Source organism: Sander lucioperca, chromosome 7 (genome assembly GCF_008315115.2).
Source record: "Sander lucioperca isolate FBNREF2018 chromosome 7, SLUC_FBN_1.2, whole genome shotgun sequence".
NCBI classification, from domain to species: Eukaryota; Metazoa; Chordata; class Actinopteri; order Perciformes; family Percidae; genus Sander; species Sander lucioperca.
In genome coordinates this window covers 3,221,094-3,240,070 of record NC_050179.1, presented here as the reverse complement: position 1 = coordinate 3,240,070, position 18,977 = coordinate 3,221,094, and the positions used below count along the sequence as shown (strand labels likewise).

Below are 18,977 nucleotides of genomic sequence, written 5' to 3'. Positions count from 1 at the left end.
TCCATCCATGGTGTTTAGAGTGAGATACGGTTTCTGAATGTGTCCTGCCTTCAGTCTCTGGGTGAGCTGTTCAAAATCGGCACGGCTTGTGACGTCACAAGCCGAAACGAGCAGGCTAACCGCAACCATTAGCTCGTAGCGTTAGCATGCTAACGCTAGCATGCTACCTCGTTCTCAATAGCAAAGCACTGCTACAACACACACAAGTTCACCATAATCTACAAAAGAACTACTTCCATGTGCCATTTAGAAGTCTCCCAGATAATCCTGCCTTGTAACTGACCGAAGTTGTAGAAACAGCCTTTTTACTGTCTATGGAGCTAGCTAGCTGACATGATCTACAGCTGAGCTACTGGGCATGTGCAGTGCAATCAAAGATAGTACAGAAGAAGAAGAAGAAAAGATGTCTCACTCTGTAGCTAAAACAGAGACCAGCTGAAAAGAGGATCTACAGCAGTGAGAGAGAGCGGTGCAGTACAACAAAAATATGGTGTTTTTTGAAAATTAAACCATGTAAACCTATTCTGGTACAACCTTAAAATACAATTATGAACTGAAAATGAGCATAATATGGCTGCTTTAATTCTGTAAATATTACCTGGTGCAATCTCAGTATAATTCACATATGAAATATACTTGTATCTGACACAAATCAGAATGATAAAGCAGCCATTGTAATTTCAAGGACACAATGGAATCTGGAAAAGCTCTGAGCATTTCTATGCGGCTAACTCAATCAATCTACAATAGCATGTAAAAGGTTGCGTGTGGCAGTGTGAGGTGAAGGGCACTTGTTAGAGTGCTTATCAGAATCCTGAATATAGTATGACCTTTGAGCCATCTGCTGGAGAGAGCCATAGCACCAGAAAAAAAGCTACATAAGAGACTGATATAAATGGTAATCTAATTAATAACTTTATTTTCGGCATTTGTGTAAGGGCACTTGGGTGTTACGGCTTTTCAGTTCCCATAGCAACTGGGCTCAAGGGTATTCAGCCCTAATAAAAATGTGAATATCCACCATATTAGTGACTCTCAAAAGCTTGGATTAAGAGGGCTGTGGTAATTGTCTACTCTTATAAAGCACACATGCTCCAAGGCCCTCAGCTTTAGTGGAGGGGCTCGCTCATAAGATGATTTAGTTACCATCTCTGTAAGGGTGAAGGAAGCCAAATATTCTCAGGCCATAGTTCTTCCACTTCGGAGCAACTGCCAGCTTCCTCAGTGTGGTTCTGGTCTGCAGTGAGAAACAGGATTACATTCAGATTATAGGTGCAGCAGTTGTTGCATTAACAAATTAACAAATAAACTTCGACAGACTTTTCTTTTTTGTTATGTGAGTGAACCCTATCCACGTCTGCACTGCCATACAAGAACAATGCTGTTTCCATGTCTTCTACATTAATCATGGTGATGATGATTGGATGCTTTTGATTGGGAGATAGCCTCAGTCTTTTAGCACAATATCATAGTTAAGTGCATATCTAAGACCCCTTTACAGGGTTTCTGTGTTAAAATGAGTCAGTTTAAAACAAATAAAAAGTCTGCCAGAGAATAGTCATGGAACTAGTGTTAGCTTAATTAGGTAGCTGGCAACAGTCGATCAAATCTGCTAGTGACAATGACATTTCAGCTAGAAATTAAAAGCCTGCTTCTGTCTACCTCGGTTTGAAGATAACGACCCATTGTATTAAAGGTTACAATATATGTCTAGTGGTAAATCTGCCACTGTTATCATTATAAACTGCATATGTGCCGTACGAGAATGGAGACCCTGACAGGTGGAGCAACAGTAACTAACTGGGTAGAGGCTTTGCGGACAGTCAATTTAATGCACCTTTAATGTTAATACATTTTGCCCACAATCTGTAATACTTACATGAGGGTAGAGAGGGAAGTGCAGGTTCTTTCTGAGTTGGGCTATAGAGGAGCCACACCAGTCCTCGAACACATGCAGGTTGGCCTGTCCTTTATACTGCCAACACACAATCACACACAGAGAGGAAACAGGTTAGTGCACGCAGCAACAAGAGCATCACATTTCTATTAAATAGGCAGGTTAGGCTTCAGTACTTGAGATACTGGAGCTCCCATCCTGACAGCAGAATTGCCATTTGTACTGGTTTCAGTAGATTTTCTTTTGTGCTGAAATGTATATTATTTCTGATAGCTCTCCACTGCGCGGGAGAAATTAATCCTTGGTGAAACGTGAATGCAGTGTGAAGTTTCCAGTGTTCTCACTACTGTCCTGAATAAGAGAAGGTGACAGAGAGCTTGTCAGGAGTATTGGGCGGGGGGGGGATGTCTGGAGCAGTTTGTCAGCGCTCATCCCCTGCCCATAGTCTGACATTTGTCTGAATTACACAGGGAAATCACAGGACACAACAAGGACAGATGGTGAAACCAGTCTGCCTACACACACACACACACACACACACACACACACACACAGGTCAGCACATATATGAGAACAGATGACTCTCTTATGACTATTGTGTCACGCTGCTTTGGAAGTGTAGAGTATTATAGTGGAGTATATAGACGACTAAAAGTTTTCACATCCTTACACAGACATAGGACAAACACTCACCACAAACAAATGTTGTGGTTCAAAAAGTGAGACGCACACCAGGTGGTGTAATTTCCTCAACACAAGACTGTTATTGTTACACACCAATCATTAAAGGGTGGCATGAGGGTTAGAGATGCGACTATGTGTACAGATGCATGGTTACACAATTGCACACAATACCCACATGTGCACACATGCACAACGCATCTTATGTGTCAAGCCTTAGGGGGGTTGTCTCAGTGATTTAATGACCTGAAAACTCAAACTTTCCGTACTGGATGATCAACCAACTGTACCAACACAAATCCCCATACTGTATGCACATATGGCTTGATTTAATGCGTGAAAGCAGGCCCAGCAGGCTGCCGCTGTAATGCCGCCACAGATATTTAGAACATCACATAGAACTTGAGAACTTGAAGCTGATTCTCATCAAATGACTGAGGCCATGCAGTGGGGTTCCCTGGTTGGATCAAAGTGAAAGCTGGCTGGATGAAGGTAGCCTTTCTGTGTGTAAAGTAGTTTCTAGCTAGCTCTACCCAACAAGTGTCAAACCAATAAATCAAGAGAGTGACCTTGTGACAAAAAAAACACACATCCTGTTGCGCTTTGATCAGAGGGATTAGAGGGGTGAGAAAGGAAAGCCTTTCAGGGTAAACATTTCTACATGTCTGCATTTAAAGGAGAAAGACGTTGATGGAAGGTGTCGTGCTCCTTCAGTGTCATACAGGCATTCTAACAGATGGCCTGACTCAACGTGGTCCTTTATTATTTATCTCTCGGGTCTGCACGGTCAAGTAAGTGCCCTGCACACTGACAGCAGCGTGGCAATTACAGCTCATGCATAAACCATGATACATTTTCGTTGAGCAACAAACAGTCAACAAGCATGTCAGTCCAAAGCAATGGGACTCCTGATTTTAGTTCTTAGATTTTTATGTGCACATCATTTCTTTCTTTCCTCCTGCAGAAAGACTGATCCTACTGAAAAACAGAGAGAAGAGAAAGAGACAGGGATTTGAGGGGTAAATGGAATTCAATCAGAGAAAAACTGGGGGGTCAGAAAGATGTCTGATGTTTAAAAAGGGAGTGGTAGACAGGGGGAGGCGTAGCGAGGTTAGAGAGATTTAGCAGACGGGAATAGTCCCTGTGTAAATATACCTTATGTAAAGCTTTTAATAGATTTTCTGTTGGCTTTAAAAGCAAACCTTTTTTGGCCTGGCCTCCCCTTGTCAAATAGCAATAAGAGGCTAAAAGTCTCTAATTGTTCACACACGCATATCACTGGGTAGCCCTGGAGAGGCCACATGCTGTAAAGTCGGCTTTGTGCTGGAAGATGCTTGTGTATAATTGGTTCCATTTTCTGGGTGACAGCGCTGCAAGAAGTCTGTCTGTGCTCTGGCCTTAGCAGGATGTGGAATGGGGAAAGAGGAAAGTTATTTTTTCTTCATCCTTAAACTCACCATGTTATCCCTTTGCTTCCCTGACTGCTGAACTTTCCCTCGCTCCTGTTATGTCATTTGGATTTTTCCCTGTGAGTGCTGCCTCTTTCTCCTATAAAACCTAATGTTGTCTCCTCTTCCCTCTGACCTCTCTATTTCTGCCTCTCCATCCGTCCATCTCTGTCCGTGTGCTGCCAAATGCTGTCCATTGCTCTACTCTCTGTCTTCAGTTTACCTGAGCTCAGCTGTCGGATGTCCCTGTGCTTTCTATCTCGTTTTTTTGTATCCCTCCTGATTCCTCCTTTTGGAGCGTGGGATAAAGTGACGCTCAAATTAGGTATTTTTATAGAGATGGTGACTTGTGTCCTTGTGTTTTTTTGGCGGGGTTAACTTGGTTGTGTGTGTGCTTAGTTGTGCTGTCGCAGCTTGTGTCTTCTCAAATTATAGCTTTTTTACCACCATGTCAGCTCACATTCTCGTTCAGTAATTGGCTGAAGAAGAGACAGAATGAATGCTGCTGACACCTTTCTTATTTTCCTCCTTCACTTTCATTTGTTGTCCGCTGTTCCTTAATCCAAAACCAGAGACATACTTCTGTGTTGTCCTGCCACCATGGACTAGTAGCGTAATTCTGGAAGGTTAACAACCTTGCAACCACTATAACAAATGCACCACCAGCCAAATAGACTACAGGCACAGCTGCAAGAGAAGAGCCCAAGCCCAGTTCAGCTGTCAAAGTGTAATTGAGCAAGACACCAAACCCAGGCCTGCTCTGCCACCATCGGTGTGTGTTTGTGCACGTGTATTTAAATGAGGCACTGCAAAGCATTTTGTCACGCTCAGTAAGTGCAGTCTACAGTGATTGCCACTGGCGAATACACCTTAACATTATTCTTTTCATTAGACTTTAAATGCATCTTAAATGTATATCGTGTGCATTGTACAATGCTGTATATAATTTAAGAATTGAACCTGTACACAGGCATCATTAGCTGATGAGGTCTCAGGTCAAAACATTGTCATTTGTTTATAATAAATATAATTTCACATAACTTTTCAATTTGTCTGTTGTTGTCCGTCTCTCTTAAGTCAGAATCACGTTGTCATCTTTATCTTCATCCACCTTGTCCTTACTCTCATCACACTCCAGAGGTAGCAACTGTTCTACATAGTCTTAAGCCACCTACACATGATCCGCGGTAAAACCGCTCTGTGCTGGCTGGCTTGTTCTTTTTATTAGGAGAGCGGTGGAGACAACTCGGAGGACGCGCTACCCTTGGCATTGCGCTCAAAGTTCAAATTTCAACTTTGATCTCTTTGCGGCTGACCTTTCAAGGCGCAACCCACGAAAGGAGGTAGCCAGAAAGAATGATGACGTATACCTGCGCTGTGCTTTGCCTCTGCCTGCACTATGCTCTGCACCTTACCTCATGGTTTTACCTCTGATCATGTGTAGGCGGCTTTAAGCTACCACAGTATAAAAGCAACAGAGCACCTACAGCTCAGGCTGCAATGAAATGGGAGGGGAGGAAAAGAAGATGGAAGGAAGCAATTTATGCCATTTGTCAAATATGAGGAGTGAGGCAAGAAAAGAAAGACAGAATCAGGGAAATGACAGGTGCACAAGAAAGAGGCTGAGCAAGAAAACAACTGATTGATAAAGACGTTTCAAATAAAAGAGAGTACAGCATCACTGCTCAGCTTAAAAGGCCGCTCTGCACGGTAATGTTACTGGCTTGCCTATTTTCTTCAGACCACACATTTTCTTCACATAACCACATCTCTGCGAGCTTGTCTGAGCATATCTCCGTCTCTGCTGCTCTCTAATATCTAGTCTCTCTGACCCATCTGGTCGCACTATCAACTGGAGCACAAATCAGACTCTCTTTTCTCTCTTTTCTCTCTCTCTCTCTCCTCCGGGAGGCTGTCTCCCTTTCCTAAAATCTGGTGCAGCCTTCTGCGTTCCTGCTGGCAGCAGGGCACTGACAAATGGCCGCTCGGCACAGTCACTGACGAGCAATCGCACCAACTGACACTGTAAATCCCTTTTGGATAAGAAAAGTGAGACATGATGTTCCTGGCAAAGGCACACTGTGGTATATACAATACTACTCATCCCGCTCCCCCAGGGCATGTAGGAGAGAGCATTGAAGCTCAATGTTGGTACATCATAACACATACTGTACTGCGGTTTTACTGAGCTGCTATGCTGAAATGTAAGTGTTGAACAAATGATCAAATGATAAATGTTACATGCAAGTCCCTATATATATATATATATATATATATATATATATATATATATATATATATATATGACAGGAATTTTATTGCATGATTCTATGAAATATTTTCAACTGAATTTATGCAGGGCCCATTAGTAATTTAGGAACAGGGAGAGAAGAGAACGTGGGATAAGTAGGTACGTACAGGGAAGAAAAGGGGGTTTTCAAAGGTACAGAGGTTTGAAAAGAAGGGATTATATGGAGAGAGATAATGAGAACTCACTTCACACAGAGGAGAGCAACATAAAATAGAAGACAAGGTTCATATGATCTAGATTCCAGCCTCATCAACTACTGTAATGAGGGTTTGTATAATCTGCCATCTGTCCTACAATTACATGTATTCTGTAATTCCAGGGATAAAACATGAGAGGGGGATGGATGTGGCTGCAGTGGAAACGTCCAACTGAGGAAAGCGAGACAGAGAACGGAGGATGAGCAGAATTTTTCTCATACTGTAATGAGAGGCCGGTAAAAGAAATCACATGTATGCCTTCTGTTTGTCTATTTGACTGTTTAGCATTTTTGGATAGACAGATAGAAGAAAGATCAGCGAGAAGAGACAAATATCATGCTTCTTCTCCTGTGTCCCCCCCGCCCCCCAGTCTAGTCACTCTCATCTGTTATTGTTGTATGACGAGACATGAGACATACCTATTTCCTCCTCCAGTCTTGTCACTGCTTGTGTTTCTGCGTGAGAAGCCAGCTGTGATGACTGCTTCCTACCTGAGTCATGTGTCTGTGTTGTGTTCCACACTTCACTCTTGAGTGCTAAGTAATATGCTGTCCAAATCTGCAATACCAGCCTTGATTTTCACACTACATGAGCCAGAAAGCCAGACACTTGGGCTAGTCAGTTAACCAGGAGACGGTCATCCTTTCTATGTGCAATGCCACTGTATTTGCACCTTTGGAATATCTGATTAACATCACTGCACATATTCATACTACATCTGGGAGGATGTGGTCTCTGTGGCTTTAATGTGGGACAGTACACAAGTCACTAATCCCTCTTACTACTCCTTTCTTTCTGCTCCTGACTAGTCAAATTGTTCATATGCTCAAATTCTCTCTGGATCCATGTCGGCTTTTCTGCAAATGACTGTTTATCCCTTCATGACTGGCTACTGCTTGACTCTTAAAAAGTGGGCCATCTCTCTTTCTCTCTTTCTTTCTCTCTATCTCTCTCTGATCTCTATAACGTGCCAGTGTCCTTGACGGACAGACGATGTCCACGCTAATCCACAGTCACCTCTGGATGAGTTCACCGGCTCGGAACCCTCATTAAGTCACCAGTAGTGGCTGAAAACAACCCGCTAGAACCAACACAGGATAGACTCACAGCACTTCATTTAAAAAAGAAACAAAAAAAAAACATTACATTTCCTCTCTGTTTCTATCTCTATCTCTCTAAGGGTGCACAAATTAGAAGAAATAAAGTAAGCAGTCCTTTCATTTTGCTTGTGCACAATAGAGTTGTTGCGCGTGTGGCTCGTATGAGTGCTGCCGGATGCCCGTGTGACCTCTGCCAGTCTGTGACAGCTGGCATATGGCACCACTCTACCTCCACCAGCCTGAGTCTACGCCTCTGACAGTGGCAGCTCAGTGGCCCCTCAGACCTCTGCCATCTTGGCCGTGCACCAGGAAAACAAGTTAGTGCTGGTAATTAGGACAGATCGCCTAGGAAAGCAAAGCAAGAGCTGCTGCGCTCCATGATTTCTGACGAATTTGGCTTAGGCTCGACGTAGCAGAAGTCTGAGATAAGAGAGGAAGAGATTTTTGAGGACACGACTTTATAGAGATGTATGAAATATTTGACAGATTTATGCTGGATTTGCAGAATATTCACAGAAACTAAATGGCATGTTGCTTTAGGAGTAGGCTGGAAATGAGTCAAAGAAAAAGCATGTTGACTTCTACAAGTGACCTTTGATGCTAGTCACGCTTAATGTAAAATGTAGTTGGTGTGGATGTTGCAAAATTGATTTCCCTCTGAGGCTGCTTCGCTTTTTAAATCCAAACCATAAATAAGAAATTCAGTTTGGTCAATGAAATCATGTACATGTCTTATAAGTGCAAAAGCATCCTGCGGTTTTAACAGTTTTCACATACAAAATGATAAAACAGAAAGCTCAGAAAAAAACAGGATGTTAATAATAAACAGTCTCGCTGTGCTCAGACCATGAAATCCATTTACATTTGTGCAATTAGTCTACATGGTCCGGATTCAGATAGCTTGTTTGGCTGCAGTCCGAGCTTGGCTGTTTCATATCAATGTGACTTCTCATTTTCTAAGTAGCACAACTTTAAATTATGCCAAAAGCATAGTCAACAACTAGATGCAGGGGCCTCAATATTCAGGCAACAGCTGTTTCTAGGCCAGATGATTAAAAAACAGATATCATCCACATGTGACAATTTACAAATTTACAAAGTGTTATAAACAAAGTAAAAAAAAAAAACATAATGATGTGGATTTATGAATGTATTTTAGCGGTATATTTTAACTTAATGGCTGATTTTGATATTGTATGTATTGCGTTGCTGAGACGAGGCACAAAGGCAAATGCAGGCTAACTCAGGACTGGATCACAGGAGAGTCTACTGAAATAAAACAGAATAACTAGAGTAACAGCCCAAAATATATGCTAATATATAATAATCCATGTCTGTCCTTTCTCATATATGTAGTGAATACTTCAAAGGAATTTACTAAAAGGTATTAAGTGTATCTTTTGAAGGAATAGAAGTTTTTACTATATTGACATGTATGATTCCAGTAAATAATTTCTAGTGAGAACCATGTTGTCTTCACTTGAGAGACTATTTTTACAGAGAAGAACAAAGGACTGATAGCTTAATCGTTTCATTTTAGGGTGACCTCTTACCACCAGTGCAGGGACAGCAGATGTAAAACAGCCTCCAGGCTAATTCTGGCACATTTTACTTTTATGTATTATTAGTGTGCATTGTCCCTGATAAATAAACCTGAAATAAATAAATAAATAATAGAGCATCCTCACATGGTGCATCGACAATCACGGAAGCTCAATATCAGCAAAGCCAATGAGCTTGTGGTGGGCGACCAGAGGAACAGGATAGAAATCAAAGTTGTTGCCATGACAGTAGACAATGCTTCAAATTCTAAAACGTGGATGCTTCACACACATCTTCTACCCAGCAGGACAGAATATTGATACAGTTAACACCCAGTTTCAAGGTGGGCCCCCCAAGAGTAATGTCACCAATTAAGTATCCTACCAAATGTAAAATATGGTCACAATTTCCCCTCCTGTTCCTGAGTAATGTCGTTGAATAACGGCCAGAAAAGCGTTTTTGCAGAACATTATGATGTCACAGTGAAGTTGACCTTTGGGATATAAAATGTCATCACTTCGTACTTTTTTCCTATTAGACATTTGTGTGAAATGTTGCCATAATTAGCTAGGACTTCTTGATTTTTTTGTGAGGTAACAGTGACCTGGTCCTTTGACCTCCAAAATCTAATCAGTTCATCCTTGAGTCCAGTGGATTTTTGTGCCAAATTTGAAGAAATTTCCTGAGATATCACGTTTACAAGAATGGGACAGAAAACCTGAAAACATAATGCTTCCAGCCATGGCTGTGGCTGACGGGGAGGCATAGAAGCACAGATAAAACGCACAATACAGTACTGTAACATTATCAGGCACATACTGTGTTCAGCACCCTGTAATGCTGCCTTGTGCAGAAGATTACATGCTTAATGCTTTGTGGAGTACAAGGCATTGAATGATAGAGAATACTGTAAAAAAAAAAGTACAGTATCGCTGCAGTCAATGAGATCTACTTAAATATAACTTGTGCATCAGTAATTTCCTATTATCCATCTCATTCTGTGTGTATGAACTGTTCTCTGTTCTCTACAGTTTGCCCTGTGCTGTTCAGCAGAGATAGTTTAACTCTACTTCAGGTAGAGAACGACTAATAAATCATATTTTGCAGATTAGCCTTACAGACACACACACACACACACACACACACACACACACACACACATACACAATCCTTTAATTAAACTCTGCTGAACAGGTTACATATATAGAGGCACTTTTCTTATCACAAATTGGCTGCTTAATTGCCCTGTCTGCTGCTCCCTTTGTTACAGCGGGTGTGTAAGCTATATCAGTAAGTGAGCTGAAAAATTAGGATAAATCAAATCAACTTGTGATCTTCAGGACATAGGTGCCTTTAAATATAACCCGCTAATGGTTTTGGATGAAATATTATCACCCTCACACAATAATTCATCTTTATAACCGCAAGGTACATTTTGTTCTTCCGATAATAGCACCAGAGAATGAATGTATCTCTATTTGACCTCAAATATCAACTGCCCTTAAAAGGACAAGTGAAAGAAAAAGGGAGTAAGACATCTGCTGCTAAATTACATTTCACAAAAAGCACCTAATTACCAAGCCAGTGATAAAGCGCCATTAGTGAAACCATTTTCAGGTTTAGCTGATAAGTCACACAAATTGCAAAGCAACTGATAGGCCTCAACATAATAATCCTTATCCGTCTGAAAGATGGAAGAAAGGGGTTTTTAGCTGATGATTAAGGGATAAGGGCAGTCCTCAGAAAAAAGAAACAAATAAGAAAAGAAAGGAAAGCAAATAATTTGGGTTACCTCCGCTTTCCATGGCAATTTCTTGTGGCCTTGGCTGAGGAACTTCCTGATGCGGGTATGGTCTCTGCCATTAGTGCCTCCTGTGATTTGCTCATCATCCTTGAAAAAATACAGCAGAAAAAAAGACACTTATTCCTCCACCCGTCACCCAAAAAAGAGACATTAATGAAAGGAGAAGACAAGTGAATGGTGTTTTTTTAAATCTCAGGGGCAAAAAACTACAGTCAACCATGCATTAAGGCATCCATCCATCCATCATTAGGAACACGAGTCTTCTCCATAAGCCAGATAAATGATATGAGACAAAGTAGCAGCAATAGTGAAAACCACAGCCCTTCCTAATTCATGGAAGCATTAAGCAGCACATACTGTACATTACACACCACTAATAATAACAACGCACACAGACAGAAACACACACACACGCACACATTGTGAAATAGCAGGCCAAGGAAACACAGGGTTATTTCCTCAGAAGGCTACTATTTAGACATTACATGTCATTTAGCTGACACTTTTATCCAAAGCGACTTACAATTGCTACATACATCAGAGGATATCCATATCACTGACTGGATATCTGGAGCAACTAGGGGTTAAGTGTCTTGCTTATATTTTTTTATTGCTTCTATTGGTTGATGTATCGCAGTGGGATTCGAACCCAGGTCTCCCACACCAAAGGCATGTGTCATATCCACTGCGCCATCACCACCCTGTGACCCTGGGGAATCTCCTCTTAACCATTCACTCCTAATCTAGCATTTGACTCGCCAATGCCCTAATCTCCAACATACTCCATCCATCCTGCCAGCCAATATCTCCTCTCCAGGAAGCCTGAACTCTCCCACTGATCTGGGATTTAGCCCGGTGCTCTGGCCAGAGCGCTGCACAACTCTTTCTCTGCGGCCTGCTAGGAGGCATGTTAATGTCAATGCAGTGGTGTGACAGGCAGGACAGAGCAGAGAGAAGCGGAAATTCGCGGCCAGCTATGAGGAGATAAAAGGCTCCCAGAGAAGGAACCGAGACGCAGAGCTGTTAAAATGAGTGGCAAAGCATCCTCAATTTGGCAGGGATGTCAAAGAGGAGACATAACTCCACTGAGACAAGCTGGAGAGGTTTTCAGCACCCCTGAAATGAGGGGCTTTTGTAGGGAAGGCACCAGTCTTTGCAAAAGAAAGGGGAGGAAAAAGACACATTTTAAGTGGAAGAGGCAAAGAGACAGAGCTGTCGGATTGCAAGCCTTTGATTACTTTTTTAACTTCCAAGGGAGAGAGATGAAGGAGGGCAGGAAAGGTAATGATGAAGAAATGTGACAACAGGCTCCCGTCCTGTCTAACACCAGAGGAGCGCAGTGTTTGTGCGTACCCAAAGACTCACAAACCTCTCCAGCACTAGTTTTGTCTGTAACACACACACACACACACACACACACACACACACTCTGAATCACAGGTAGATGTGCTCACTTGAAGGACACAACGTTCATATTGCATCAGCTGGTGTTGCGCATGAAACAAAGACAGCAGAAGAATGAAAGTACGAGACAAGACTCAGTGGTCAGTAAAATACAAAGCATAGACAAAATGTGAATTTGTTTGAAAATGCAGCACCTGCAGCAAAGTGATATTTTTTGGCACTTACAGTAGAGTATGTTCAAAAGTTTCCGTAATGCTTGGCTTTTGTATACCTTCTACAGCAAATTTCCATTCATCATGATGCAAATAGAAATAAAGCCATGATGAAAATTGGATATAATTATTGGCTCTGGATATCTACTGTAATGAATCATAGACACACAACTTTAAATATAACAAATTTTCACGTTTGACATTTGGGATACTGAATGCTAGTAAAGCTTTTACACATTTATCTAAAATAGAGTTCAACACCTTTCTAAGAATAAGAATCAACTTTGATCCTTATCTTTAAGTTCCGCAGCTATTTCTATTTTTGCATTCAAATTATTACAGCTTGTGGCCGGTTAGCTCAGTTGGTAGAGCGGGCACACATAAGCAGAGGTTTATTCCTCAACGCAGAAGGTCCAGGGTTTGAGTCTGACCAGTGATGGTTTTCCTGCATGTCTTCCCCTCTCTCTCTCTCCCTTTTCATATCTCAGCTTTCCTATCCAATAAAGGCAAAAATGCCCCAAAAAAAAATCATTACAGCTCTGTTTCCTCATTAACTTTTTGCATTATTGAGTGCTTCTTTACGTTTGAGGCATTGTTTTTCTTGTCATAAACACTACAAAGCTCTGTGATGCCATCCCTTCTCATAGAAGATTTGGACTGTGAATTGTCTCTGTGACATTAGGCATGTTGTTGTGAGATGAACCAGGCCTGCGCAGAATCGATCACCGCCCATCACCGCCCATCACCGCCAATGCATGCCGGTTAGATTTGTGTCCGACTTGATCCCGACTTGCTCTGATGTCATGCACACGTGGACAACGATAACCTCACGAGATCAAGGCGGCCGCAGGTTTTAGAGCCAGGTGCTGCAGTTGCTCTCCACTGACTGCAAGACTCAGGGCATGATGGGAAACGCCTGGCTCTTAGCTGATCCAACAGCTGATTGGTTCAGAATCGACTCAACATGACGTTTTATATAAACTTTTTATTGTTTTTGAATTGGAGGGATTTTAATTGCTATTTGTCTGATTTAAAGGCTTATTACGTGCAGAACACGTGGCTGATAGTGATGTTTAGAAGTTTAGAAGACTACAGCAACAGATCACAGGTAGAGCATTTTAACAGCTACTCTGTTTTAATAGTAACAACTGGAGACTGTGTACAAGCTGATATATGGGTCTGATAACATTTTATTGAATCGGAATCAGACCTAACAGGATGTGAGTGTTTCTGTGACTTCCTGTTCAGCCTGAAGGCTGCTAGAAAAAGGTTGTAAACTGTCCGACTTGACCACGGCTTTTTGTCACTACCCCCGGCTGCTGCTGCATGCTCTCGTCCACTTTACAGGCGAGGCGCAGTTCATCTTGAACAAGCCTATTGTTTGCTCACTGCTAGACACAAACCAAGCGCCAGGAGCAGGCAGTTACCTTGCCAGCCAATCAGCTTTAACTATTAGAACAGGTGCAATGACTAGGATTATCCGTGTAGGCAAAAGGACTTCTGCGGATCTGTAGTTACTGATTGTAATTAAAAGAGACAGTGTTTAGGAATAATATGTTGTCAACCCCAAAAGAGCAAACTCTAAATTGATTGCTGCCGACTGTAATTCACACAGACACCACTTTCTCAAAGCGCTGTCTCAGCTCGATCCAACTCAAAGTCTGCTTATCAATGCAATACTAAAAGGTACAGTTAAACTCTTTGACCTGAGGTTGCACTACATCTATCAGCTGTACCTCCTTTTCCTCTATAGTGTATAATGACTTTACACTTTGGCACGATGTTTTCATCACTTATAGCGCACTACAAATACTTGTACACATTTTGCTTGACTCATTACTTCAGAGTTACAGTTTCTAATTTATAAGCAGATCTTCATTTTCCTGGCACTGGGCCCAGAACTGTGTTTCACTGATAATTAACGTTGATGCTAAGGGGCCTGTCAGATGGCCTTATGTATTAAACATTGCATCAAGGCATAACAGGGAATATCAATCACACTGAAGAGACTGCCTATTTATCAAGTGTTTACATTGCTATTTACCTTGTCAGTCAAATAAAAAGACAAATGGTATTTTACAATGTGTGCATTTGTCTGCTATGGGAACAATGCATCAGAGACAGAAACACTGAGGGAGAGCAGCATTTAATCACAGCTGAACATGAAGTTGTTTCATGTATTGTATGAACATGCATGGCAGAGTTGTGAACCTCAAAAGGATTGATTGATAGAATAGCTGTCCGATCAGTGAGCGTCTGTCCCTGATATCAATCCATCCCACTAGTCATGAAAGCTCACTGTAGTGGGTGCTAGCCTCCCAGTTGATTCCTTCGAGACTCCCCGCGTTCATACAGCACAATTCAAATGGATGACCTTGCTGATCCTAACCCAGGGAAACAGCTGGAGCCAGTGTCCTAGAATACCAATGAGCTTAATTAATCTCCCTTATTAAACACAAACAAGCAGCAGTCTGCAGGGAGGGGAGATGGAGCAGAGCAGAGATCTGGGGCTCCTTTCACAAATCTCTTCACCCACCCACCACGATAACCCATGCGAATGAGCTCGGCTCAGGCGGCTCCCAAAAGTCCACAAATCATAGTTTCATTTCCAGCGACGTGCAACATGAAAGTTAATAACCAGTGTGGAATAATAACATTCTTCACAATTTTTCATTCATGTTACCGCCACAGAGATGTACATTATGTTAATTAGTCACCCTATAATAATTATATAGATGCTTCCAATTTTTCATCCTATAGTCTCGCTGAATCAACAGTGGCTCCTGGTCACTGGATCTTCATTGTTCATATTAATACGTGTAGCTGGAAGCAAAGATACCTTGGTGACATTTACTGCAGCAACAACAACATCTGACTAATGACCATGATTCATCACCAAAAAGAAAAGCTGTGATGGTGACGCTTCTGAATCTGATACAGAAAGCATATTCAGATATTGTGCATCAGATAATGTTGGATAAGAATGTGACAGAATATCACCACGGACCAGAAATTTACAATCTACGTGACAACATGGCTGTGATGCATATGCTGAGCATTTTCCACAGAGAGGAATAAAAAAGAAAAGGGTAAAATGAAGGGAAGAGACAGAAATAGAGAACAAAGACATAAAAAGTGGCAGACTGGAGAATGAGCAACAGAACACAAGATAGATGAACAGAGACAAAAACAGAAGGGAGAAAAAGGTGACCAATGGAGCAATAAAAAGAAAAAAAGCACAATTGAGAGAAGATCTTTGATCGGTAGTGCACAATGCGTTGTGCCAGTCTGGTTCTCAGAAATCCCTCTGGCACATTGAATGTCTGACGCAACTGTGGACTGCCAGACTCTCTTTCCCATCTCTCTTTACTGAACAGACCAAACACACCAGTGTCTGCTTGGTTTTTAGAGCAGTACCACAAAGAAGTATTACACACTCACCAGCACTACGGCTCAGTATATGATGTGACTACAGCTAAAAAAAAAAAAAAAGAAGGATTTTCAGTTCACAATTCTCAGGATACACTGGATACCATGCAGTTTCTCTACACCGCTGTGAATAATAGCAACTTGTTTTGCAGTGCTCGAAATATCTTTTTGTCTTTAAGGGGGTCTCTCTATCTCATAAAAAAAAGTTGGCACACCCTGCACATAGCCTAACAAGGCTATACAATTAAATATCCTAGGTGCGAGTGGCGCTTTTGCGCAGTATATGCGCACGGTAGGCCTAGGCTATTATCTTGACACACGCACACAACAGACGGAGATTTTATTTTATTTTTTACAGAAATGGAGTCCTTTTAATTAATTTCAACATATTATTGATTGTAATAGTCCATATTTCATTTCATTTTCGCAATACAAAGAAATAGACTAAATGATTTAGTCTGAGCGTCATTCTCAATTTCACAATGAAATAAAACGTAACTCATTTGAACCAGACCACCGTCTCAGATATCCTCAGTGTCAGACACAATAATGCATGTAGTCTTTCACTTCTACACAGGGGAAATGCACTAACTGGCAGAAATGAATAAAGCCATTGCACAGCCAACACTATGTTCTAGTCTTATAATGTGCACGTAGTGATAACAACACCATGGGTGTTCAGTCGTCTCGTGTGTTGAACCGTGGAAGTAAATAGACGAACAATTTTAGAATTTGCACTGCAATGTTGTCGGGAAGCCTATTCACTGAATATTCCGCCATCAGAGATTGCATTGTATTGCTGACAGGTGTTTCAAAATATTTGGGAACTTTTCCGTAGCTCTGAATGGCAGAGGATAGCTACAGATTTATTTATTTAAGATGTATTGGTGGTGTTTACCTCAAAAGCACATTAAGCTAAAAGCAAGGTGACTTCTTCGGACTTGCGAGTGCTGTCAAATCGATCGTAGCCTATGCGGTTTGCTCACATAGCCTAGTGGTGTGGTGGTGAAGTGCAGTCATGCTGCGTTCATGAGCGTAGGGTAGGCTCAGGTCTACGTCCCGTAGTAGCCTATATTTTATATTTTATATTTTAATTTAATGTATTTAATGGTAGGAGGGATAGGGACACAGGGATGGATAATGAGCGTTGTTTAAGATTAAATTACAATGCCACATATGGCAGACACCTTCAGATGTGAGAGACCACCTCAGATTTTTGACTTTGTTGCTTTCATGGGAGCCAGTCCTCACTCTATGGGAGCTCGGCTCCCTCTGCCTCCCACGTATTTCGAGCACTGTTGTTTTGTCACATCCTGCTCCATCATGTCCTTCTTTGAAATTGTGGTTTACTGAAATGAATAATGCTTATCCATTGCTAGGTTCATCCAAACGAAGCTAAAAACCGTGACAAAGGCAAGTTTCGTGGTCACATTGAGGCTTTCAATTGCCACTCGCAAACACTCACATCTAACACTCCACGTTATAAAAAAGCCTGCAATAGTAACACATCATACCGTACATTACCTTACCCAAGGTTAACTACACAGTTGCCCTCATCTGAAATGCTAAAGAAATGTAAAAATCAAATTAAAAAAAGGAAATGTAGGTGAGTTTCAAATTGATGCTTGAAATTTACAGTATGGTTAAGAATAACAAAACTTGATTGAGGAGTCCTCTAAGCATTGCAGCATTTAACTAAAATGGAAGAAGTCTGTCTGTCTGTTTGCATGTCTGTCCTTCGATTTTCTCGACAACCGTTCATCCGATCGACTTCACACTGGGCAGGTGTGTTGCTGAGGACCCAAGAAAGCGCAGTGTCAATGTACAGGACATATGTATTATAGTGTGTTATGTACACACTGTGTAGTGTATTAAAAGGAGACCCCTAATAACTGTTACATCGCCGAACAGCATGCTGGGTAAAGCTTGCTCTCCTTTGCTCACTACAGTAAACTCAAGAACAGATGAAGAACAAGAGACTGGAGATGTTATGTTGGAGCAAATTCAAACATTTCAAGCATCAGCTATGTAACTTTCAGAATAAACGCTTTTGTTGTCAGAAATAGCCTGGTCCAAAAATAGCTAGCTGTTAGCAAATACTCTAGCACAGGGGTCACCAACCTTTTTGAAACTGAGAGCTACTTCATGGGTACTGAGTCATACGAAGGGCTACCAGTTTGATACAGTCTTCTGAAATAACAAATTTGCTCAGTTTGCCTTTAGTTATATATGATTATTAATGATTAATGATACTCATCTATGTGAAGACACTGATTACGTTAATGATTTCTCACAATAATTCTCAACAATGACTTAACAAGGTGGGAAACAGATAATGTCAATATTCAATTTTCATTTTTAGAACAGGCCTGAGGGCTACTCATGTGGTCCTTGGGGGCTACCTGGTGCCCGCAGGCACCGTGTTGGTGACCCCTGCTCTAGTATTACTAGGGGACGCAACTACGTCATGGCAGGTGTATTGCTCAGGACCCGAGGAAGTGGAGTGTCGAGTGTAAAGTTGTTTGGATGAGCAGTATCGAGAAAGCTGCAAGCAGCAATACCGAAGGCCAAGCAATCGGCCCGTTACGAACAGGCATGTTTTGAACGGGCACTGCACTGGTTGCAAAGAATAGATGAAGACCAACGTGCAAGGAATGTTTTGCAGCGTTTAGAAAACAGTGCCGGGAACAATGATGAAACCTGTGATTTTCAGTGCTCTGCAAGATGACTGAGGGATGGGAGTCTGACAAAGACAGAAATTATGTGGCTCTCTTTTATTTCTCTAGGTCACCGTATAGGACCAATTATGCCACCTCAAGACAGGGAGGTAGAAATGAACTCTATTACCCCTCGCAAGACTCTTGCTGGACTTCAAGAGCATTCACGGCCTTGGACTCTATACTGGGAAAAGGAGCACTAGGGGGATTATTATTAGAAATGTCTTCAGTGGGA

At 41.7% G+C, this 18,977-nt stretch overlaps 1 protein-coding gene across 2 annotated transcripts in view; it reads right to left on the bottom strand.

Annotated features, from left to right (window-relative positions):
* Positions 1–18,977, bottom strand: part of b4galnt4a (beta-1,4-N-acetyl-galactosaminyl transferase 4a) — a 155,708-nt gene that overhangs the window by 55,727 nt on the left and 81,004 nt on the right. For both annotated transcript variants that reach the window (XM_031283034.2, XM_031283035.2), the window contains 3 exons: positions 10,969–11,067; positions 1,880–1,975; positions 1,147–1,237 (listed from right to left, as the gene is read on the bottom strand). In XM_031283034.2, coding sequence (XP_031138894.1) covers positions 1,147–1,237; positions 1,880–1,975; positions 10,969–11,067 — 286 coding nt within the window. The remainder of the gene's footprint in view (positions 1–1,146; positions 1,238–1,879; positions 1,976–10,968; positions 11,068–18,977) is intronic.